The sequence below is a fragment of the Mustela erminea genome, chromosome 17 (assembly GCF_009829155.1).
Source record: "Mustela erminea isolate mMusErm1 chromosome 17, mMusErm1.Pri, whole genome shotgun sequence".
In the NCBI taxonomy this organism is placed as follows: Eukaryota; Metazoa; Chordata; class Mammalia; order Carnivora; family Mustelidae; genus Mustela; species Mustela erminea.
This window is the reverse complement of record NC_045630.1, coordinates 68,016,797-68,040,509: the sequence shown is the minus strand read 5'-3', so window position 1 is coordinate 68,040,509 and position 23,713 is coordinate 68,016,797. Positions and strand designations below refer to the sequence as shown.

General features: G+C 43.5%; 1 protein-coding gene and 1 long non-coding RNA gene across 7 annotated transcripts in view; one reads left to right on the top strand and one right to left on the bottom strand.

The window, feature by feature from the left end:
* Window positions 1–11,439, bottom strand: part of FCRL5 (Fc receptor like 5) — a 32,740-nt gene extending 21,301 nt beyond the window's left edge. For all 6 annotated transcript variants that reach the window (XR_004280062.1, XM_032318034.1, XM_032318038.1 and 3 more), the window contains exons 1-4: window positions 11,411–11,439; window positions 11,125–11,276; window positions 2,027–2,047; window positions 638–877 (exon numbers count right to left, since the gene is read on the bottom strand). Coding sequence is in view for 5 of the 6 variants with exons in the window: in XM_032318034.1 (XP_032173925.1) it covers window positions 638–877; window positions 2,027–2,047; window positions 11,125–11,276; window positions 11,411–11,424 (427 nt within the window). In the remaining variant the exon portion in view is untranslated. The remainder of the gene's footprint in view (window positions 1–637; window positions 878–2,026; window positions 2,048–11,124; window positions 11,277–11,410) is intronic.
* Window positions 10,012–19,980, top strand: LOC116576159. Its single transcript, XR_004280063.1, has 3 exons — window positions 10,012–10,191; window positions 12,595–12,648; window positions 19,894–19,980. It is a non-coding gene; the product is annotated as an uncharacterized LOC116576159 (long non-coding RNA).
* Window positions 19,981–23,713: the final 3,733 nt, after the last annotated feature.

Here is a 23,713-nt window from a genome sequence, read left to right as displayed (position 1 = left end):
ATTCAAATAAATTTCTTCTCAAATTTCCTTTTACCTAAGTCACATACACCCCAAAGTTTATAGCAGCAATGTCCATAGTAGCTAAAACATGGAAAGAGCCCAGATGTCCATTGACAGATGAACGGATAACGAAGATGTGGTATTGGAATGGAATACTACTCAGCCACCAAAAAGAATGAAACCTTGCCATTTGCAATGATGTGGATGGAACTAGAGGCTATCATGCTAAATGAAATAAGCCAGTCAGAGAAAGACAAATGCATATGTGGAAATTAAGGAACAGAACAGATGAATGTAGGGGAAGGGAAGAAAAAATAAAATAAGATGAAAGAAGAGAGAGAGGCGAACCATAAGCGATGCTGAAGTTTAGGAACAAACGGGGGTGGCTGGGGGGAAGGAGTACCCGGGGGATGGGCATTGAGCAGGACACTTGATGTCGTGAGCACTGCGTGTTACCTGCAGCTGGTGAGGCACGAAAATCTACCCCTGAAGTCAATAATATTACATAAGCTAACTACATTGAATTTAAATAAACATTTTAAAAATTCTCTTTTTACCTGGGTCCTATCTGTATAGATTTTGGTTCTGCATAACTATATGCTTCCCAAAGTTTTTATTTCTTTCACTTTTTTCTCACCTGGTGAAAAAGTCAAGCTCACACCATCACTTTGGGGCGAGCCCTGTATCTCGCATTTGTACTCTCCAGAATCCTGGACCCGGAGGGTGTTTGATGGGATTTCACGTAGGATTTTTGTCCCAAGGTACCACCGGTACCATTTTTTGTCCTCTGCTACATGGCAAGTCAGAGTCACTGCCTGTCCTTCGAAGGTGACAGTCCATGGAGGTTGGAGAGAAATCACGGGTTTGGATACAGGTGCTGAGGAAAGAAGAGACAGAGTCTGAGATAGAGACCCCTGTGGTCCCCAGTGCATTCATCTTTGTGGTACAGACCCAAAGACCAGGATTTGGAGAATACCCAAGGAAGCCATCTGGGAAGGTCAGTGATTGTTCAAGGCCATTTGTCCACTGGAGCCCCCAGGGGAGAATGGTTGCTCAGGGATGACAATGAGCAAAATTATTTCAAGAAGGCAACACCAGCAGGATTTACTGACAAATGCCAGTGGGGGAAATGGCTAGTCTGGTGAGGATCCTAGAGAAAGCCACCCCTGCCCCATTACTTCATCATGCTCCCAAGGAATTGGGTAAATCACAGGTTTGTACTTTCCTAAAAGGATCAATCATATTTTCTGAAGATTTAACCCTGAGTAAAGCTTGGGAGATTAACTTTTTTAACATCTTCATTTGATAGATGATGATTCAGATGCCCAGAAACTCTCACCATAGCTAATTGTGTGAGAGCAAGGCATGGACAAGTCATTCACTGGAATCCAGAGGTGGTCCAGACAAGGATGAAACCCCAGGTCAGCTGATTTTGGACAAGAGAGGATGTAGGTCTTTCTTGCTATTCATGGGCCACTCTCTGACCCAAGATAACGAAAGTCAGAACTAAGAAAACGGGTGAAACCGATATTATTTCTTCTCCCCCGATCTCTTCTTTTTTGCATTTCTTCCTTTAAGGGCCCGATTTTTGGGTGTTCTTCTGTTCTCCACACATTTCCCGGAGGATTTTACTTCTAAAACTATAGAGAATGTAATATTCACGCTGGTATCTTCACAGTGTGATGTGATCAGATAAGATTTTCTAGTTTGCTGATTGGAGAAACCCCAAGTCCTGCATGTTTACCATGGAGTTGAAAATGTCCTGCCTGGTGAAGTGGGTTCCATTGGCAATAGGGATAAGGGTAAGTGCAGGGCCTACCAAAGGCCAGGAGCTGCTCATGCATTTGTCAGTTCTTCCAGGGAGAGTCAGAGGGGTAGCCACGGGGCTATCCTAACCCTTGGATGATGCCAATAGACCGCAGAAAACTTTCACATCCCTTCTGGCCTCAGAAAGTAAATGTCTCATCTTTATTAGGGAGACACTCTTATCCAGGGACACTGAAGAGCAAAAGAAAGGAGAACTCACCAAATTGTCCACTGATAGGAGCTGAAAAAAAAAAAAAAAAGCCAGAGATGAACACAGACCAAAAATTTTCAAAAGTAATCCCTGTTTCTTTTTCCTATCCATTTATTATTTCCTTCATTAGAAATTCATTTTTTTAAAATTAATAGACATTTGTCAAAAGTCTCTCTGTCTACTAGTTATTGTGCTTAGACTTCTAAGATGAGCAAAAATGGTGCCTTCTGGTAAGCCGTTGACAGAAGGTGGAAGCAGAAACATGAAGCAAAATTACATAATTATAATATAGAATGTAAGTACAATAGAAGTACACACAGAGCAGCTTCTGGGCCGAAGGACCATCCCTGCCAGTGTGTGGGGTATGTGTGAGTGTGTGATGGGGGGGAGGGGCGGGCTATGACAGGTAGCTGACACTGAGATGCTTGAGAAAAATGAATGAACACATAGGATTCAGCCAGGCAAAGATGTCAGTGCATGGCAAGAGGTGATGGAGAGAGTAATAGGGGCAGAAAGGGCACAGAAGTGAAGAAATAGCACTGGTGTTCAGGGGTTAAGGTGGAGTTTTGGAAGGTAGGGATTGAGGGGGAATCAGGTGAGAGAGGTACGCATGGCTCATGTCATGGGGGAAGTAGCTAGGGCTTTATTATGAAAGATGCAGTTTTATTATTATAACCAAGAGGCATGGAAAGTCTTCAAGTAGAGTGTGACAAGGTTAGAATTTGAAACTTAGATGGAACATTGTGACAGTGGGTAGACGTCAGTGAGAACAGATGTGAAGCAGAGAGACTGATTAGAAGGCAGGAGAAGAGATAATAATGTTTAATTTTCTTCAGAGTGTTTATCCAAAATTTTTTCTTTTGTTTACTTTACTTTTCCTTCTCTGGAAAAGAAGTTCTGTGAGAGCAGGAACTTTTTATATTCATTATATGCCCCCCACCAACCTATAACCGTGCCTGGCATATAAGAGATATTCCATAAATGTTTATAGAATATTTATTTATTGAGTAAAAATTAGTTAACTAGGTCAGTAAATAGAGATAGGAGGATTAAGTCTTGAGAAATGGGTAATAGAAAGACAGAGGAGGAAAAATCGGCAAGTTTATAAATCGCTTAGACATTTCAGGTGAGGGAGAGATTTGGTTTACTCAACACAAATTTTTGAAATGTCAACTATATGCCAGGGACTGGATAGGGCAAAGGAAATCCATCAGTAGGCAAGAGAGATATTATCCCTCTCCATATGAGGGTGATGGAGAAGTAATCCAAACCTAAGTGTTTTTATAGAGAACAATGGATTATTTGTCATTACCCAAATATCTTGGCCACCATGGAATTTGTGTTGTTTTAAATGTAGCTAAAACTTTTCTGAGTGTTTCCTATGTGGTAGACTTCCACATATATTATTTCATGAAATCTTGTCAATATCCTTATCAAGTAAGTTCTATGATTATCCCCATTTATAGGCCATAAACTGGTCTAAGCACCTAGTAGGTAGCAGAATGAAGTTTTGAACCTCTTGTTTGAATACATCTTATTTTGTCCCAAAGCATGTGCTTCTGGAAGATCCTGTCTTTTTGTGTTGGTACGACACTGGGATGTGCTTCCTATTTCTGGAGTGTTTCATGCAGCTTTCATGGGGTCTTTTTTCTTATGTTGTGTCCTGCTCCATCCCTGCCCCCTCCAGCTCCTACTCTCCCTCTGTCTCATGAAGTCATTACCAACTACTTGGCATATAGTTTATTATTTGTTTGCACCATCACTGGTAAATTTGGGCAATCATTTAACTGAGATCTTATTAGATGGATGTTTCTTGTACACTGGACTGGCTGGAGGGCCTTTTATATCATAAGCTTTCTAAGCACAGAAATGCTACTTCCCATGCTTTCTCATCATTTTCAGCACCTAGTGCAGTGCTATAATTAAATGTTACTAAAATTTTTAAAAATATATGAATAAATATATTTTATTCTAATAATTTCAACTTTGGTAAAAACAAACCCATTTATATGTGTGAATTGATAGAAACCGAACCACATCCACAGGTGCAATTAGAATGTCAAGTACCAGAAATGCAGGAGCAAGATGATGGAATAGGAGGTCTATAGCCTGTGTCTCCCACAGACAAACATATTTTGGAGCCATCCACAGAAAAAAAGTGAGGAGCTTTAAGAACTAGATAGGAAATTGCAAAATCCCACTGGAGCCCGAGACCAAGGAGGATCACTTTGAGAAGGCAGGCACATGCGCTGGGTGAAGACTCACTGACTATGAACCCACCTGCATACCTAGAGCTACTTCATATTTCCGTGGACTCAACTCCAGTCCAGTTTGTCCATGGTCTTGCCTCTAGATCCTATTGCTAAGGGACCCAAGAGGAACCATCTTCATCCAGGCCCCAGTAGCAGGCCCACTGATCTCACACTTGACTGTTATTGCTGAGGCAGTGTGACCCAGCTCCAGTCCCACTTTACTGCAGTCTAGGGGTAGTCTTGATCATCCAACTAAGAACCCACTGGGAGAATACTCAGGAACCCAGCAGAAATCACACCCATTCATTCCCCTGGTAAGAGGTTTGACAACTGTGGGCCCAACTGCAGGCCCAGAAATGGCCATGAGACCCAGCTCCAGCCCTATGCAACCATGATCCTGGAGGCAGTCCCATAAGTCCAGGGAAGCAACAGATGGTATTTACCTGCCAAAACCATACTGAAAAGTTATCTGTTCTTCTAAATAAACAGACGCCAGTGCAAAGTTACACAGATAATGAAGGGTCAGGCAAATATGACAACATCAATGGAAATTAATGAAGCTCGAGCAACTGACCCTAGAGAAAAGGAGATCCATGAACTGCTTGACAAAGAATTAAAAATAATAGTCTTAAGCTCAGTGAGCTATAAGTGGACACAATGAAATGAAATCAGGAAAGTAATACATAAACAAAACCTGAAGTTTAAGAAAGAAATAGAAAACAAAAAGACTCAAGCAGAAATCTTGGCACTAAAGAATAAAATAACCAAACTGAAAAACTCAATAGAGACTTTCAATACCATAACTGATCATTCAGGAGAAAGAATAAGCAAACTTAAAGACAGGGTATTTGAAGTTATCTGGTTAGAAGAACCTAAAGAAAAGAAAGAAAGTGAAAGTGAAAAAATGCTCAAGTGACTTTTGGAATAACAAAAAGTGAATCTATATACATATTATTGAAGTCCCAGAAGGAGCAGACAACAAAAGCAGAAAGATTATTTAAAGAAATAATGACAGACAACTTCCTGAATCTGGGAAGACAAATGGGTATTGAGAAAAATGACTCATCATGGAATCTCATACAAAGAACCCCCCACAAGATTTATCGTGGATTTCTTTAGCAATATTGTAGGCCAGGGAAGAGTTGGATGATATATTCAAAACTTTGAAAGAAAAAAACACTATCAATCAAAATACTATGCCTAACAAACCTGTCCTTCAAAAATGAAGAAGAGATAAAGACTTTCCAAGACAAACAAAAGCTGGGGAATTAACCATCACTAGACCCACCTTACAAGAAAAGCAAAAAGGAGTTCTTCAACTCTAAAGACTAAAAGACTCTAAACACTAAAGAAAGAGTCTAAAGACTCTAAACACTAAAGAAAGGACACTAATTAGGGACATAAGAACACACAGAAGTATAAAACTCCCTGGTGAAGGTAAATACATTGTCAAATTCAGAATACTCTAAATACAGTATCTTAGTCCATTCAGTCTGCTATGATAAAAATACCATAGCGAGTGGCTATGAACAACAGAAATTTATTTCTCACTGGAGGCTGGAAAGTCCCATATCAATGCATCAGCAGTTTCCTTTCTGGCATCAGCAGATTCCTTTCCTTCCCTTCTGGAGGCTGGAAAGTCCCATATCAATGCATCAGCAGATTCCTTTCAGGGGAGGGCACACTTCATCATAGATGGCCATCTTCTCATGTAACGGGCGAGAACGGTGAGAGAGCTCTCTCTGGGCTCTTCTACAGGGATACTAAGGATACTAATCTCATTGATGATGGCTTTCTACGAGCCTCATGGTAATCACAAAGAAAAAAAAACTATAATAGATACACAACAGATAAAAAGAGAGTAATCAAAGCACGCCACTACAAAAAAAAAATAATCAAATCACAAAGGAAGACAACAGGAAAGGAAGAAAGAAAGAAAGAAAAAAAGGAACTGCAAAATAGCCAGAAAACAATGAAATAATGACAATCATAATCCTTACCTATAAATAAATACTTTTAATTTAAAAAGATTAAATTTTCAAATAAAAAACACAGGTCAGCTGAATGAATAAACACAACACAAGTATATGCCGCCTACAAGAGTTTCATTTTAGATTTAAGGGCACACATAGGCTCAAAGTAAAAGGATGGAAAATATATTCCATGGGTATGGTAACAAAAAGACAGCAAGAATGACTCTACCTTTACCGGACAAAATAAATTTTAATTCAAAAATTGTAACAAGAAACAAAGTTACTATGCAATGATAAGGTGGGTAATTCATCAAGAGGATATACAATATATGTGCACCCTTTATGAAAGCACCTAAATATATAAAACAAATAACAGAACTGAAATAAGAAATAGGTAACAATACAATAATAATAGGGGACTTGAATACCCCACTTTCAACAGTGGATACATTATTCCGACAGAAAATCAATAAAGGAAACGGCAGGCTTGTACAACACTCTAGACCAAAGGGTGTAGGTATCTAATATGTAAAACTAATGCACATATATAGAACATTGTATCCGACAGCACCAGAACACACATTCTTCTCAAGCGAACACGAAACATTCTCCAGCATAGACTATATATTAGGTCACAAAACAAGTCTCAACCATAAGAAGATTGTGTTTTCTGACCATAATGGTGTGAAATTAGAAATCATGAATGGGTGAAACTGGAAATAATGAAAGCGAAGCAACATACTCCTGAGCACTCTGTGGGTCAAGGAAGAAATTGAAAGGGAAATCAGAAAATATCTTGAGCGAAACAAAAATGGAAACACCACATCTTAAGACTTACAGACTACAGCAAAGAGATTCGAGGAGAAAAGTTAATAGTGATTAATGCCTACTTTAAGAAAAAGATAAAGCTCCCAAGTAAAAACCCAACTTTACAACTCAGGAAGCCCAACGTTGGCAGAAGAAAGGAAATAATGAAAATTAGGGCAGAAATAGATCAAATAGAAAATTAAAAAAAAATAGAAAAGAACAAAACTAGAGCTATTTTTAAAAAAAAGATACATTGACAAATCTTAAGATAGACCAAGAAAAAAAGAGAGAAGACTCCAATAAAATCAGAAATGAAAGCGGAGGCATCACCAATACCACGGAAATATAAACAGACTATTATGAGCAGTATACACCAACAGATTGGAAAACTTAGAAGAAATCAATAAATTTCTAGAACTATACAACATACTAAGATTGGATCATGGAGAAATAGAAAATCTGAGCAGACTGATAACAAGGAAGGAGATTTACCTGTTAGTCAACACCACACACAACAAAGGGGTGCCTGGGTGGCTCCGTGGGTTAAGCATCTGACTCTTGGTTTCTGCTCAGGTCATGGTCTCAGGGTCATGAGATCAAGCCCGTGCCAGGCTCTGCCCTTAATGGCGAGTCTGCTTGAGATTCTCTCCCCTCCCTCTGCCTCTCCCCTGACTCACATTCTCTCTCCCTCAAATAAATAAATCTTAAAACAACAACAAAAACAACAGTCCAGAATCAGATGACTTCGCTGGCAAATTCTACCAAACATTTAAAAATTTAACTCCAACCCTCTCAAACTCTCCCAAAGGACCGAAGAGGACAGGACACTTCTAAACAGACTGCCTGCGATCAGCCAAACAAGCACACTACAAGAAAACAAAATTACAGGCCAATATCTCTGATAAGCATCTAAAAAATTTTAAGATCTAAAAAAATCCTAACATGAAATGTTAGGCAACTGAGTTCAACAGTGTAGTGAAAGGGTCATGTGGAATTTACCCCGGGTTGATCCAACTTGTGCAAAGCAATAAATGGATATGCTAAATTAGCAGAAGGAAGGGTAAAAATCTAACAATTATCTCAATAGATACATAAAAACATTTCACAAAATTCAACCTACTTTCATGATAAAAAAAAACTCAACAAATTATGTCTAGAAGGAAATTATCTCCTTATATGACAAATCCACAACTCACATCATAGTCAATGGTGACAAGCTAAAGCTTTTCCTTTCAGATCAGGAACAGGGCAAGAATGCTCTCTCTCGCTGCTTCTATTCAGTATAGTGCTGGAAGTCCTAGCCAGAGTAATTAGGCAAGAAAAAGAACTAAAAGACATCCGAATCAGACAGGAAGAAGTAAAGTGGTCTGTTCGCAGATGGTATTATCCTACATATAGAAAACCCTAAAGGTTCTGCCAAAAAACTGTTGGAACTAAAAAACACATTCAGTACAGCTGAAGGACACACATTCAATGCACAAAAATGTGTTACATTTCCATACACGAGCAAGAAACTATTTGAAAAAGCAAACAGGGAAACAATCCTACTTACAATAACATCAACAAGAATAAAATGTTTAGGAATAAATTTAACCGAGGAGGTGAACAATCTCTATACTGAAAACTACAAAACAATGAAAGAAATTAGAGAAAACACAAATAAATATAAAGACATCCTGGGTTTATGGCTTGGAACGACTAATATGTTAAAATGTTCATATTACACAAAGCAATCTACAGATTCAATGTAATCCCTATCAAAATTCCAATGGTACTTCTTCACAGAACTCGGAAAAAGAATCCCAAAATCTATATGGAGCTGCAGAAGACTCTAAGATTCAAGGCAATACTGAATGAAAACCAAACTGGAGACATCGTACTTCTCGACCTCAAACTGTATTACAAAACGGTAGTAACCCAAAACGGCCATGAAAGCAGACATAGAGAGCAATGAAACAGAATCAAGGACCCAGAAATAAATCCACACATTTACAGTCGACTGGTCTTCAAGAGTGCTTCGAACACACAGTGGGGAAAGCATCGTCTTTTGTATAATGTGCTGGTCCAACTGAATATTCAAATGAAGAAAAAATTGGGCCCTTATATCTCACCATGTACAAAAAGAAACTTGAATATATTAATGACTCACATACAAGCACAGGGCACAAAAGAAAAATAGACAAATGGGATTGCATCAAAATAAAAAGCTTATGCACAGCAAAGAAAATAGTCAACAGCATGAAGAGGTAACTAGCAGAATGGGAGAAAATATTTGTAAGCCATTTATCTGATAAGGGGGCTTAATATCTAGCGTGTATAAGGAATTCTAACAAATCAGCAAGAAAACAGACTCATTAAGAAACAGGTAAGGAGGGTGCTTGGGTGGCTCAGTGGGTTGAAACCTCTGCCTTCGGCTCAGGTCATGATCTCAGGGCCCTGAGATCAGGCCCCGCATCGGGCTCTCTGCTCAGCGGGAAGCCTGCTTCTGCAACCCCACCCCTGCCTCTCTGCCTACTTGTGATCTCTCTCTGTCAAATAAATAAATAAATAAATAAATTCTTAAAAAAAAAAAAAAACAAAAAACAAAACCCAAAACAAAACAGGTAAGGACCTGAGCTGATATTCTCAACAGAAGATATACAAATGGCCAAGAAGTATATGAAAAGATGCTCCCCATCACTCCTCATCAGGGAAATGCACATCAAAAGCCACAATGAGACATCACCTCACGCCTGTCAGATCGATTATTATCACAAAGACAGAAGATAACAAGCATTGTCTAGGAAGCGGAGTGAAGAAGTCTTGTGTGCTGTTGGTGGGAATGTACTTAGAGTAGCTATTGTGCAAAAACAGCATGAAGGTTCTTCAAACATTTAAAAATAAAACTACCATATGACCGAGCAATCCCACTTCTGGATACGCATCCAAAGGAAATGATACTCGTATCTCCCAGAGACACCTGCCCTCCTGTGTTCACGGCCCCGTTCTCTACAGTAGCCAGTATATGGAAACATTTTAAATATCTACCCTCCGATGAGTAGGTAAGGACAACATGGCACAGATACGCCATGAAGTATTATTCAGCCTCAAAAAAGGAAATCCTGCTGTTGTGACAACGTGGATGGACGCAGAGGACACTCAGGTCAGTGAAATTAGCCAGATCCAGGTGAATACTGCATGACCCCCCTGCATGTGGAACCTAAAGTTGGCACAGAAGCAAAGAATAAACTGGTATTTTCCAGGTGGTGGGGAACAGGGAGATGTGGGTCAAAAGAAACAAACTTTTGTTGACAAGATAAATAAGTTCTGGAGACCTAATGCACAGCGATGACTGTAGTTAATAGTAATGTATACTTGAAATTTGCAGGGAGAGTAGATTCTGAGAGTTCTTACCAAACACTCACAAAAGGTGAAGTGAAAAGATGGAAATGTTAATTAGCTCAATCAGGGTACTTATTTTAATAATATATTATATCAAAATGTCACCTTTTACATTTTAAGTGTGTACAATTTTTATTTGTCGATTACACGTCAATAAGCCTGGAAAAAGACTGTCGCCTGCCTTAGGTTTTCCTCGTGCCTTCCCTACCTCCCTTCTGGGTCCCTCCCATCACTGCTGTGGTTTGCATTTGAGTACAGGGGTAGGAGACATCTTTTGTGGTAGAGACAGTGCCCTCCCCTGCCCAGGACCAGGACCTGGGCTTGTCATACAAGCAGTAAGTATATGTCCTTTGCAGAGAGAAAAGGAAGGTCTTCTGGAAATAAGGCAATAGGAACAAGCAAACGTCATACGTTTTCTGGACTTCTTGAAGCAATATTTATTGTAGAAAAACAATGACTAGGACCTTAACTGTTGGGGTCACGAGGCTTCCTCCTCTGTAGGACTGAAGGTTTATCCCTGCTCTGACCACTCCTTCAGCCTCGAGGGAGAAACCGCTGAATTGGATGGTGAATCCCGAGAATATAACCCCCCCGCACAGGAAAGAATGTCTGAGCTGTAAGAAGGACCAAGCCCAGGGGGAGGGAGAGGCTGTCCCTGCCCTACCTGGGGACCCCATTGAGAAGTTCTACTCACCCAGGACCAGCACTGACACCCACAGCAGCATGAAGGCCTGGCCTGCCCAGCGCTGAGACCGAAAGAGCGGTTTTCTCAGGAGTAACAGGGTTGGTTTTGATCTGAGAGTAGTACACCGCCCAGCAGCCTCAAGGAGCACATCTGAAAAATTTCTTTTTCAGAGAGCAAGATGCCTTAGTGAATTAGAAAAAAGGAAGTGGAAGTACCCATTTTAACTACTAATCAAATTTTCCTGCCCTGTGATCAAAGTGAGGAAATAATGCTAGGGTTTTCAAAAAGCACATACCCTTGTCCCTGCATTTCTAACGCTGAGAAATCACCTTGAGGAAAGTATGCGTGCGTTGTCGAAGAGAATGTTTATGGTAGCGCCATCCAGAATTGCCCAAGCACTGCAAACACGGGAAAGATCACGAATGTGGGACTGTTTGCAAAATTCTGATACATCGTTACAACAGTATGCAATGTAGCCGTTATGGATGAGGCCAACCCGCAGGGATCATCAGACAACACCCCCCCGGCTAGTGGGAAGGGGAAGACGTGAGGAGGGGCCTGATCCATGAACTGTGGTCCCAGTGGCGTCCATGGGAAAAATGGAATGCATGTGTGTATCAACCGATAGAGATACACTTTTCTTTCTTCCTGGAAACTGTACCTAACATAGTAGTTACATTTAAAGAACTGTGGATGGGGAAGGAAATACTCATTTTATGTCTTTTTATACTGTTTGATTTTAAAAAAAAATTGCTATGTATGTGTATTGCTTTTAGAACTTTTTAGGTCAAGTTTCCGTCCTGGTCAACAAAGATCCTGAAGACATTAGTACTGTGAGGAGTGCCAGTTTCTTCCTTTCAAATAATATCTCTTGCCCCTTTCTCAAGGTTATACCCTGGTCTCCTAAGGGGACCGTTCACATCTACAAATGCACATCATTTTACGTATACTGTGCTTCCTCCCACCTGCTGTGCTCCGAGACCAGAAAAGCATATCAGGGAAAGTAGAGGTTAATCCATCTTAGTCCAGCAGGAGGACCTCAAATGTGAGCAAAGAAGCTTTTTATGCTTTTGAATGCAAACAGCACTGCTGTGAATATTCCTGGGTCAATCTCGTGGAGTGCGTGTGCACACATTTCTACTGGGTACACGCCCAGGAGGGGAATCTGTGGCTCCCAAGGCTTGCGTATATTTTTAGAAGGTACCACGAAACTATTTTCCAAATTGTTGTGCTAATGCACACCCCCATCAGCCAGGGTGTGCGAGTTCTCATTGCTCTGAAATCCTTGGTGATGGTGGTATTACATGTATTCTTGTGAGTTTCAGCCCTTCTGCGGGGATGATCTCAACGTGGTTTCATTTGTGTCCCTGGTGAATTTTGCAGTTGAGCGACTTTCATATTTTAATTGGCAATTTAGATAGTCTTTCTTAATGTGAAATGTCTGTTCAAATCCTTTCCCATTTTTCTATTGTTTTTCAGACTTTCTCATTCTGTACTGTGGGCTTTTAAAGCTGGACATGGGTCCTTTTTTGGGTACGTATTGCAATGTCTTCCCTGGTCTGTGGCTTGCCTGGTCCCCCTGTGATGAGACCTTTTGGCAAACCACTCCTCCAACTCTGATGTGCCCTTCATCAATCTTTTCCTTTATGGTTAGAGCTTTTCCTGTCCCTTTCAGGAAATTTTATCTACTCTAAGCTCTTGAAACTGTTCTCCTGTTACTTTCTAGAAATATTTATTTTACTTTTATTTTATCTACTATATCATTGGAATTAACTTTTGTGTTTAAGGGTCTATAATCACTTACAAGTGGCCACTTTGCTCAGTTCTCATATTTACTGAAAATCCAGGCTCTCCACAGCTCCATGCAATTTCACCTTTGTCATAAACCAACAGCCGCGTGGCTCTGCTTCTAGAGACTCTTCTCTTCCCTTTGGCTGTCCGTTCTCATGCCGGCATCACACTGTCCCAATTAATGTTGCTTTTTAGTTTTATTTTTTTAAAGATTATATGTATTTATTTCGCAAGTGAGAGAGGGAAAGAGCGCACGTGAGAGAGCACGAGAGAGTGTGTGAACTCACTAACAGTGGGGGAGAGGCAGAGGGAGAGGGAGAAGCAGGCTCCCCACTAAGCAGGGGACCCGATGCGGGACTCGAATCCAGGACCCTGGGATCATGACCTAAGCTGAAGGCAGACATGTAACGACTGAGCCACCTAGGAGCCCTAATGTTGTTTTTTAGTAAGTCTTAGTATCTAATAGTTTGTCATGAAATATTGCTCTTCCTCAACAAATCTGTGGCTCTTTTGGTCTCTTTATATTTTTCTGTGCATTTAAAAATCAACTTGTGAATTTCTAGTTCTGTCTTCCTCCCCCCCAAAAAAAACCCCACAAAACAATACCAAAAACCCACTGAATTTTTAATACTTGGCATTATGCTGACTTGGTAAGTCAATTTATATAAATTAACATGGAGTGAGTCTTCCAATCCATAAGCAGGGGTAGCTCTCCCTTTATGTAGGTCAGCTTGAACTTCTCTCAAGAATTCTCTGTAACTTGTAGAAGTTACATCTTTTGTTAGGCTTGTTCCTAAATATTTGATATGTATTTTTGATATAACTGTAAGTGACATCATCAAGTTTTTTCCTAAATATTTATTGTTGGCATATAGCTACACCTTTTTTTTCTGATTTTCTGTCAATTACCAAAAGAATTATGTTAAACTTTCCACTGTAATGGTAAATTTGTCTACTTCTTTCATTTCTGCTCATGTTTTCATTTTATATTTTGAAGTTTCATGGGGTGCACATACATTTAGAATTATTATTTCTTTTGGTGGTTTGACACACTTACCACTATTAAATGTCTATCTTATCTCTATATGTTCCTTTTTAATTTTTTAAATGTAAATTGAATTTAATGAACAAATACTGTATTATTCATCTGAGAGATAGAATTCGGTAATCCATTGGTGGCATAGAACACCCAGTGCCCATCGCTTCAGTTGCCCTCCTCAATGCCCATCCCCCATCCTGCTCCCTTCCAGCGACCCTCAGTTTCTCTAGATGTTTCTAACCTGAGAACCACATTGGAGGGGGCTCGTCTACCTTTGGACCTGATTGAGAGGATCGAATCTCTATCTGAATCTGTTACTGTGTTTGGATAGATCTTCGGGGGTCTCTGGAGGTGGTGGGCTTATTTTTCACATAAGAAGGATGTGCATGTTGTGGCTAGAGGGTGGACGGTCTCCCAAGAGACAGCTCTTCTCACATCTGCACGGGCGCCCTGCTCTTGCCATCAGAAAGTTCATTGTATGTCGCTCATGCTTGAATCTAGCTGGCCTGTGACTTGCCAATAGAACGTGGCAGAAGTAAAGCTAACCACGTTTTGAAATTGACCCTTCAGAGCCCTGGCAAGGTTTGTTTTATTGTCTTGGAGCCAGGCTCTACCGGTATGAAGTCTGAGCGCCCTACTGGAGAGTCCTACCACCGGCCACTGCCCCTGCCTCCCCAGGTGAGGCTCCAGACGTGTGAATGAAGCCATCTTGCCTGTTCCCACTGACTGCGTTCCTAGGTGAACGCAGCTCCCTGAGGGACCTTAGCTGGCCCAGGTGCATGGACAACCCACAGCATCACTGCTATTTTAAGCCACAAGTTTTGGGGGTGGTTTTCTATGCACCAATAGGTAACTGAGATTGGCTTATTATATCTCTCTTAGGAATGGTATTTTTTTCTTTTACCATTAAGTTATACTTCATTTATCCCTAATAATGCCTTTGTCTTCGAGTTTATTTTTCTAATTAATTCAAGCTTGTTAAACATGTCATTCAAATCTGCATTCTTACTAATTTTAGTCTGCCTCAGCTTCTGCTTTTTTATGCATGTATGTTTCAATTTTACCTTATTCTTTCCAATTTTTGTATTTTATTTCTCTTGGCCTTTAATCATCAGCCAGTGCTATAGGGCAGACATTTACTGCTCCGTGAATAGCCACATACTCCACATTTCCCAGCTCCCAAATAGCAGAGGACCGTGTGAGTAGGTGTGTCTGGTGGACTGTGAGTGGAAGCGGCACCTGCTTCTCCCAGGCTGACATAGACGAGAGCAGGTGTGTGTGTCCCAAAAGCCGGTGTGTCCCAGAGATCACAGGTACACAGTGGTGAAAGCCAGGTCATCTGCCCTTTTGTGCGGGGGGGAGCTCCTGACTCATATTGGACATGTAACTTGAAATAAAAAATTAACTTTTAAGGTACAGTAGGGAATATAGTCAATAGTGTTACCAAAAAATCTAGCTGTGAAACTGTCTTGAACTGATTTTTTTTTTTTTTCAATAAGATTGTTCCTTGGTAACGGTCTAAATTCCCACCATGGTGATTTATCTGTTCAGACTTTCTTCTTACCTCAGGACAACTTTTATTTTTATTTTATTTTCCTTATTTTTCCTGGGTTTTATTTCCTGGTGTTTATATCTTAATTTCAAGATAACCAGCTCCTGAATTTTATTACAGCTCTTTTTCCTGTTTTGTAATTTTTACATTTATGTGTTTCTTAGATGTACTGTTGTCTTCAAATTACTCAATAAAATGTTGATCTATTTTAATTTTTTTCCTGTTTATCAATATGAATATTCAAAGCTATGAATTTTTTTCTGCGCTTTAGCCATATTTTGTAAGTTCTGATACAGTCTTTATTATAGCATGTCCTAGATAGTTTGCAATTTTAGTTTTGAATTTCTCTTTGAAACTGGAATTTTTAGAATTTTCAAATATCTACATGGTAGATTTTTCTTTTTCTATTTTTTTGCTATTAATAATGACATTTTATTAATCATTCCATTTTAATCCAAGAATATGGTGTGTACATACCCTACTTTCTGGAATTTACCAGGAGTTTCTGTGACCTAACATGGTCTTTGTTGTTGTTAAGAATTCCCTGAAAAGGAGTGTCTACTCTTTATATTCAGGAAAGAAGGTTCTACACACACTGGGTGGAACCGGCTGATTCAATACGTTAAGTAGATCTTTGCTGTTCTCTTGTACTGCTAACTTTTGGTTGACTTGTAAGTTGTAAAAGTATGTGATCTGACAGATGGAGATTCATGATCAACCTCAGGTTCTTTATCACTATATAGTACCCTTCTTTTGGTACAATTTAATTTTTTAATTTTCTTTTTAGCTCGAATTAGGTTTGTTTGGTATTAATGTCAGGATTCCTGTTTGTGTGTCTACTGGGTATGCTTTTAGCATCGAGTTACTTTACCTTCTAGGTCACTTTGTTTTAGAATTATTTCTTGCATAGATAGGCAAAAGCCCATTGGGTCTTATTTTTAGATCCCAAATGTCTATCACTTTTATAACATTTGTTATATATTCATAGGGCAACTAACTGTGTTGGTCTTCGTTCTGTTGTTTAAATCTGTGTCATCAAACTTTCTCTTCTAGTCGTTTTATTTTCCTTCAGCCCCTGGTCTGTATTTTCTTTAAGGCTGTATTACGCTGCTCGTACTCCGAAGAGGCCCCGCGTAGCTGCCTCTTCGTTCTCTTAGTGGGTTAACTCTACGACTCTAGTGTTCTGAAAGCTCTTTTTCTTAATTGGACTCTATTTCCTGAGTAAAAAAGAAAGAAATCAGCTCACTTTACTTCTCCCCATGTTTTCGTCTCTTTCATCTCCTGGTTCGTAATGATATGATTTCCACATTTCCCAAGTTATACCCTTTGTGCCGAGAGCTACAACTGCAGAGTGTCGGCACCGTGTTCTCGTGGGTCGAGGGCTCACCTTCAACTCCACGTTCTAGTTTGTCCTCAGGGGTCCCTGAGCTCCGGTCCCTACGCTCTTACATGTTAGAAAGAATCTGTCTTTGCCTTTATTCTGAGGATATCTGGGTTTGAAGTTCTTGGTTCAACATGCTTCTCTTGCAGCATGGTCCGGTCCTCTCGCAGTGTGGGTTCGAACCCTGCCTCTCCCCGTGGCGTTCCTGTCGCTCGACCCCTTCCTGTTCCCCCAGCTGGACTGGCCCTTCATCAGAATGTCTGCTTGCCGGTCCTATCTCTGTGCTCGGGATGCCCTCTTCTATTACAACTTTAGATATTTTCTATTTTCGTTTATTCCGTTGGCTTTGCTCAGCGTGCCATGAATGGGTGCGTTGACTCTTCCGGCGTCATTCTTACCCGTTCTTTTCCCATAATAATTTTAACCTTCTAATTCCTCCCCATTTTAGTGTGCTTACTTTTCTCAAAGCTGTCTTTCATCACGCAGTACATTGTAGCAGTCTTTAGTCTTTTTCTGTTTTCAAACCATTTGCATTTACCTCCAACCTTGTTTCTTCTTTTTGTTTTTCACTCCCAAAACGTTTATTATATAAAAAAGAGAACTTTTCAAAGAATTTTTCTGATTTCCCCTGCTTGACTTATTGGCATGGGTCTACTTCTGGTCATACTCTTTGCCAAAATTACTCTTGTCCTTATGGTGAACCCAATGCTAGTAACATTCCAGTGCAGCTCATCTCTGCACAAGGCCCGGGCTCTCCCAGCTGTGTGTCGGCTGAAGAAGAGGTCTAGGTGGGCAAGACCAGGGATGTGAGCCGGGCAGCAGACAGCTCCCACCTACCCGTGTTGCTTCAGAGCATTTCCTCACCATCTCTGCCACGGCCTCTGTCCTGGGGGCAGAGGGCAGTCCTCCTGGCTTGAAGCATGTCACGGCATTTCTTTGTGACGGGGTTGGCTTGTACTTCTCTCCAGCTGATGGCGTTTGCACCTGCAGAGACAAGACTGCCCACCATCCCCTCCTGTGTCTGCGTGGTGCTTTGTTCAGCCTTACCACCCCGTCCCAGCCCTCAAACCCCCGAATCTTGCCTTTTAAAAAAAAAATATTTTTTTCAGTGTTCCAAAATTCATTTGCTTATGCACCACACCCAGTGCTCCACGCGATACACGCCTCCTTAATACCCACCACCCGGCTCACCTAACCCCCACCCCCTCCTTCCAAAACCCCCAGTTTGTTTCTCAAAAAGGATGAAGGCCCAACTTTTGTGTCAACATGGACAGGACTGGAGGAGATGATGCTGAGTGAAGTGAGTCAAGCAGAGAAAGTCAATTATCATATGGTCTCACTTACTTGTGGAGCATAAGGAATAACATGGAGGATATTCGGAGAAGGAAAGAAAAAGTGAATTGGGGGAAATCAGAGGGGGACACAAACCATGAGAGACTGTGAACTCTGAGAAATCTTACCTTTTGAGTAAGGGTCATGTGCTGAAGCTTTGACCTTGAGGGTTTTGCCAGCAACGTTTGCAGAAGCTGGACGTCTTCCTAGAGCTGTGTGTAGGGGTCTGTGTTCACAGACACCTTCTTTCTTCCCTTGGTTTGGTTTAAAATTTGAATTTCACTGAGATTAAGAGCTGTTCTTCCTAGCTTGTGAGTGGGGATGTGACTTTTCAAAAGTTTCATTCTTTTTGACAGTTGTGGTTGGTCTCAGAGAGTAAAATGTGGCAGATAAGCTTTATCTGGAACTGAACAAGATCCTTATCCTCAGGGTTCCCCATTGCTGGATGCTTACCGTAGTAGAGCATCACACTAGGCACATTGTCTGGCTTCCCTGATTTAATCTTTGCCTCAACCTGAAGCGTGTTGAGTGGGGACTAAGACAGCATGCTCTCAGGCAGGTGTTATTACCCTCACTTCATGGCTGAGGGAAACAGAGGCTCAAGGACATTAAGGGCCTTAACTTCCAGTCCCTTGTGAACCCAGAGCCTCACAGCCAATAAGTGGTGGAGGCGGGACTGGAACCCCCAACCATCTGGGCAGGGGTCCCGCAAATTCAGTGAAGGGATTCAATGGTCGTTGACGTTTGAACAGGATTCCAGATGCAACACTGCTAAAGCCGCAGTTTCTATGGTTAAATGATTTGCAAGACCAATTAAGGGCCTATTCTGAGTCCCTGGTGGCAGGAAAAGGAAGTCCTGAAACCCCGTGTTCTGAGTTCATGAATACACACTGTACTATTTCTGCATATGCCTACCATGGCTCTGGGTCCCTGCAGATCAAAGCCAAACGCTTGTGGGGGACCTTTAGTAGGAAGGGGGGATGAGCCACAGTCACCTGATCCTTGCAGGGCTCTGTGAGTCCCTCTGGGAAAAAGGTGGCACCTCCCATAATGATCCTCTGTCGTCGAGGAAACCACAGGGAACGTTCTCATGGAACGTGGTGGCAAGAGGGCGCACACAGGTGAGGGAAAAGTCTTCGCGGCGTGAACAAATCTGGATGGAAGGAGAGTTTAATTTCTAAAATGGCACTCTGAGGTCATTTTGAGGAGGGAAAATCTATGAGGCAGTGTTCTGTAGGGCCAGGCAGGGGACGGGGAGCAGGCTCTGTCCCCAGGGAGATGCGGGGCTTTGCACTTACCAGCTGCATGACCTTAAACAAATAATTAAACTTGATCCCAAGTTGCTTTGTCTTTACAAACAGAGGCAGCAACACCGGTGCCCTTGGGTTGGAGAAACACAAAACCCGGCCAGCTTGCCCTGAAGCCTGCTGGTCTCTCAAGTATCTACACCTCAGGGATGCTACCCAACTGCCCCGATGCGTGGTAATGAACGCTTAGGAAAAATCACTGAGCGAACGCTTCTATATTGAATCACTCCACTGAAGCATAATTTTCGAAGAAAAAAGTCACTTGTCTTAGCACCACCGCGCAAGTTGTAAAAATTTCCACTACCCCAGATAGAACTTTCCATTCCCCCGCACAGGCCCAGGCAGCAGATTACTAATTTACTTTCTTTCTCTGTAGGTTTGCCTTTCTGACCACACCATGGACTCGCGTGATGGCGCTCTCCTGGGTCCGGCTGCTTTCACTTCGTGCGCATTTCTGAGGCTCACCTCTGTGTCTGCTTCAGTCTGAGGCTCACCTCTGTGTCTGCTTCAGTGTTCGGTGAAGGGGTGTCTTGAGGTTTGAGCGTTCTTGGCCAGGATGACCAGATTTGTTAAGAGTCTCGAGGAGGATTTCACAGCTTCCTTTTGGGTGGAGTCTGCAGCACCTTGAGTCTCGTAGGTGAGGGCAAGAGGCAGAAATAATGAAGAAAGGCCTTGTCTGCCGTCCGCCATCAGACTTTCTGGGGCTGGAGGCAAACCACCCACGCCCTTGGGGCACTTGCCTCCTTGCTACCGTCCTCCTGACCGCGTCCAGAGTGGGTGCTTGGTCAGGTTACACTGGCCCTCAGCCTCGTCCTTGAATGCTGCCCCTTCTCCGTGAGCTCCGCCTGTCCACCTCGCACGGGGCTCCAGGACAGACGCCCCCGTCTCCCAGCTTATGGCTCGTCCTCCCGTCACGCCCCCGTCTCCCACAGTTCAGCCTCCGAATGTCTTCTGTAAGTCCGCTTCCATGGATTTTTGTTTCTCCTTGGCTCCCCGATTAGCCTGGTTCTCACTAGAAAAGCTAACGGAGGAAGGCAGCCATCCTGCGTTTGCCAAGCACAACCTGCCCACCTTGGGGATGCGCCGAGGCGGATCCCCCCGAAACCTCCCCACAGAGGCCCTCTTCCCTGCGCACTTCCTGCCAGCGCGGCCGTCTCCACACACACCCGTCTCATCTGTTTAGACGCGGGTTGCTGGCCAGGGAGGAGGCTCGCTGCGTGGGAGGCCGGCGGGGCTGCCGGCGGACAGACATGGGGCCGGGTCCCAGGAGTTTGGGCCCCAGTTTCCCCGTGTAGGAAGCAGGTGTTACTGGTCCCTGCAGCCTGGTCCTCAGCACTGGATCCGCCGCTAGTAAAGTCTGGGCCGCCAGCACCGAGAAGGGCCACGCAAAAGGCAGGTGGGGAGCTCCCGAGCCCCCCTACCCTGGCCCCTGACCTCTGACCTTTCCACCTTCGTGGTAGCTGTGTCATGGGGCTGCCCTCAGCCTGGGGCCCGTGAGTGCAAGTGCTTTCTAACCCCAGCACTAACCCAATGATGAAGCCAACGGTGGTTCAAATAACCACGGAGAATCTAGAAAAAGAGAGCTTGAATTTTGGGGGGTCTGTTTATCCCAGGAGGTGGGTTCCCAGTGGGAGTCGGCTGCTGACCGGTGCCTCATGACGTGAAGCATCGAGCTGTAGCCGGCCCGGCGGGCGTCACGCAGGCCAGCACTCAGGAAGGCCCTGAGCCCGGCTGCCATCTCGAAATTCCTGATGGTTTTCTCTTTGAACCTGTGTTTTCTTTTTAGATTTTATTATTTTAATTTTATTTTTTTAAGAAGGGGGGGGAGAGAAGCAGACGCCCCTTTGAGCATGGAGCAGGACACGGGGCTCGACCTCATGACCCTGAGATCATGACCTGAGCCAACATCAAGAGTGGGCCACCCGGGCGCCCCGGACCTGTGTTTTGTGAATGAAGTCTGATGGGACTGTGGAGTGAACTCGGGGGAAGAGGAAATCCCTGCCTCACGTGTGCTCATTTTCCTCGCTGCCCGTCCGCAAACACATTCCCAGGGCCCGCGAACACACAACTCCAGGCGGGCCCACAGGGCGTGCGAGTCAGTGAGAGAAAAGCAAGTGTTTTGTTGCATTGATGACCAACAGCTCTGAGAAGCCACGCTTTCCGTTTGACCCAGAACCTGGCTTCGAACACAGTAAGAGACCCGGACAGCAAGGAAATATGCTTGTCCCTCCCTACGCGGCGCCCCACGTTAGCTTATCGCTTAGGCTGGAAACGCCTTGCTGGAGAGAAGAAGGCAGAGCAGCCTGTGTGCGGTCCTTTACCTCCCAGACCCCTTCCCTCCCGGCTTCCCCAGGGCGGACAGGGTGGGCAGGAGCCACACGTATGAAGAAATGAGTGCAAAATGCCGAGAGGTGGTTTTCCGCATTTCCGCCCCCCTCACAAGGACAGAACACATGTGTGTGCGTTCGCTAGGAGATGTAAATTGTCTAACCTCCGAGACGCCCCAGAGGCAGGAAGTGCTCTTGTGTTTGCAGTTAAAATATAAAGATGAACAAGAAGATTCACAGTAATATCTTAACATTTTATTTTTTCTCTTCTTAGAATGACTAAGAGCATCATGACAAGTCAAGGCAGAGACCACGGGAAAAAGGAAGAAGCTTTATATTTCTGTACTTTGAACCACACTTTTTTCCTTGCCTTTTGAGCAAGGGGTCTTACATTTCCCTTTTTTGCTGGTTCCCAACAGGTGTATATATTCCTGCCCCGCACCCTGCTCTGTCATCTGTGGTCCTGAGCGGCCCCCCGGGGGAGCACTGGCTTCTTGTGCTCTCGGAGAAGGAGGGCCCCATGCAGGGGAGCTGACTTCCTAATGAAAACTCTCATTTTTTAAACCAGACAATAACAGAAGCCAACTGGTTCGAGACCTTCCCCCACCCTCCTGCTTATGTAAATCTCTGAGGTGTTATTTTTCCATGCCTCTGGGAAGTCCAAAGACCCAACACACTTTTGCATAAACATAAATGATAAATATGTCTTGGGGTTCCTCTTTCGAAACTCTTGACCTGACATTTGGCTGTTTTATATTTTACCTCCAGTTCACGCTCAGCCTTTTGGATTTTATTAAAAACGATATGCAAGAAATGGGGGTGGAACTCATGTGAGCGGAAGGCCGGAGGTGTGCCCCGTGGGGTCGCTGGAGACCCAGCCGGAAGGGGCATGGAGGTCATCCGGGCCAGCTTTCTACCTAGACTCTAGTGGAGAGGCAAGGGATTGTCAAAAGCACTCAAAATTCTTAAAAAAAAAAAAAAAAAAAAAGTTTAGGCTGAGGGAGAGAAAGCTAATGTGAATGTCAAACTTTCTAGAAGTTTCTGGGGAGTAATCTGTGGAAAATTAAATCCTGATCCATGAACGCAACATGGAGGAGAACCAGAGGGGCAGCGAGCAGAGCAGCCTGTCCCCATCGGTGGCCCGGTCACCCCCGCTGCCCCTGGTTGTAGCAGCTCTCCCTGGAGCCCCAGAGGCCCCCTGATGGTCAGTCAGCCATGGGGGCTGGGAGGGGGCTGCTCTCTTGCCCACCCATGGGCAGGGTGCCCCCAGGAGCTGCTCAGCCCTAGAGGCTCACTCTTCAGCCATCCCTTAATGCCCCGTATTAAAGCCCTCTCCCCATAAACCAGGCGCAGCGGATTCTGCTGTCCGCAGCAGAACCCTGGCTGATGTAGCAACGAGCACAGATTACAGGGTGGCGACGGCTCGCTTGTCTGAGCCAGGCTCTCAGACGTTTTCAGTGGCACAGATGTGGCTGCTTCTGTCTCCTGGTCCCATGCTCCAGAGTCCTGGTCAGCCGCGGTATTCTGATGACCATTCTGGCCTTGCTGGCTCTCCTGGGAGCCGTGCCCTCAGGGGGCTGCACACGTGCCTGGGGCTGCGCCTCCCTGGACCCCTGGGAATCAGGGAGTCCTCTTCCAAGGCCCCGTCTTCACCTCCGTCCCGGGCCCATTTCTCTGATGCTTTTCAGGGAGGCTTGGGTTTCCTGACGTGTATTTTTCAGCGCTGTGAGTGGAAAGCACTGTCCTCCGGGCCCTCTTGGGAGACGCAGTCAGGGTGAAACACGATAAATCCGCAGCCCCATCTACACAAACCCGGGATTCTTGCCCTGCCCGACACCCCGGGGTCATGTCAGCTTCGCTCCAGTCACA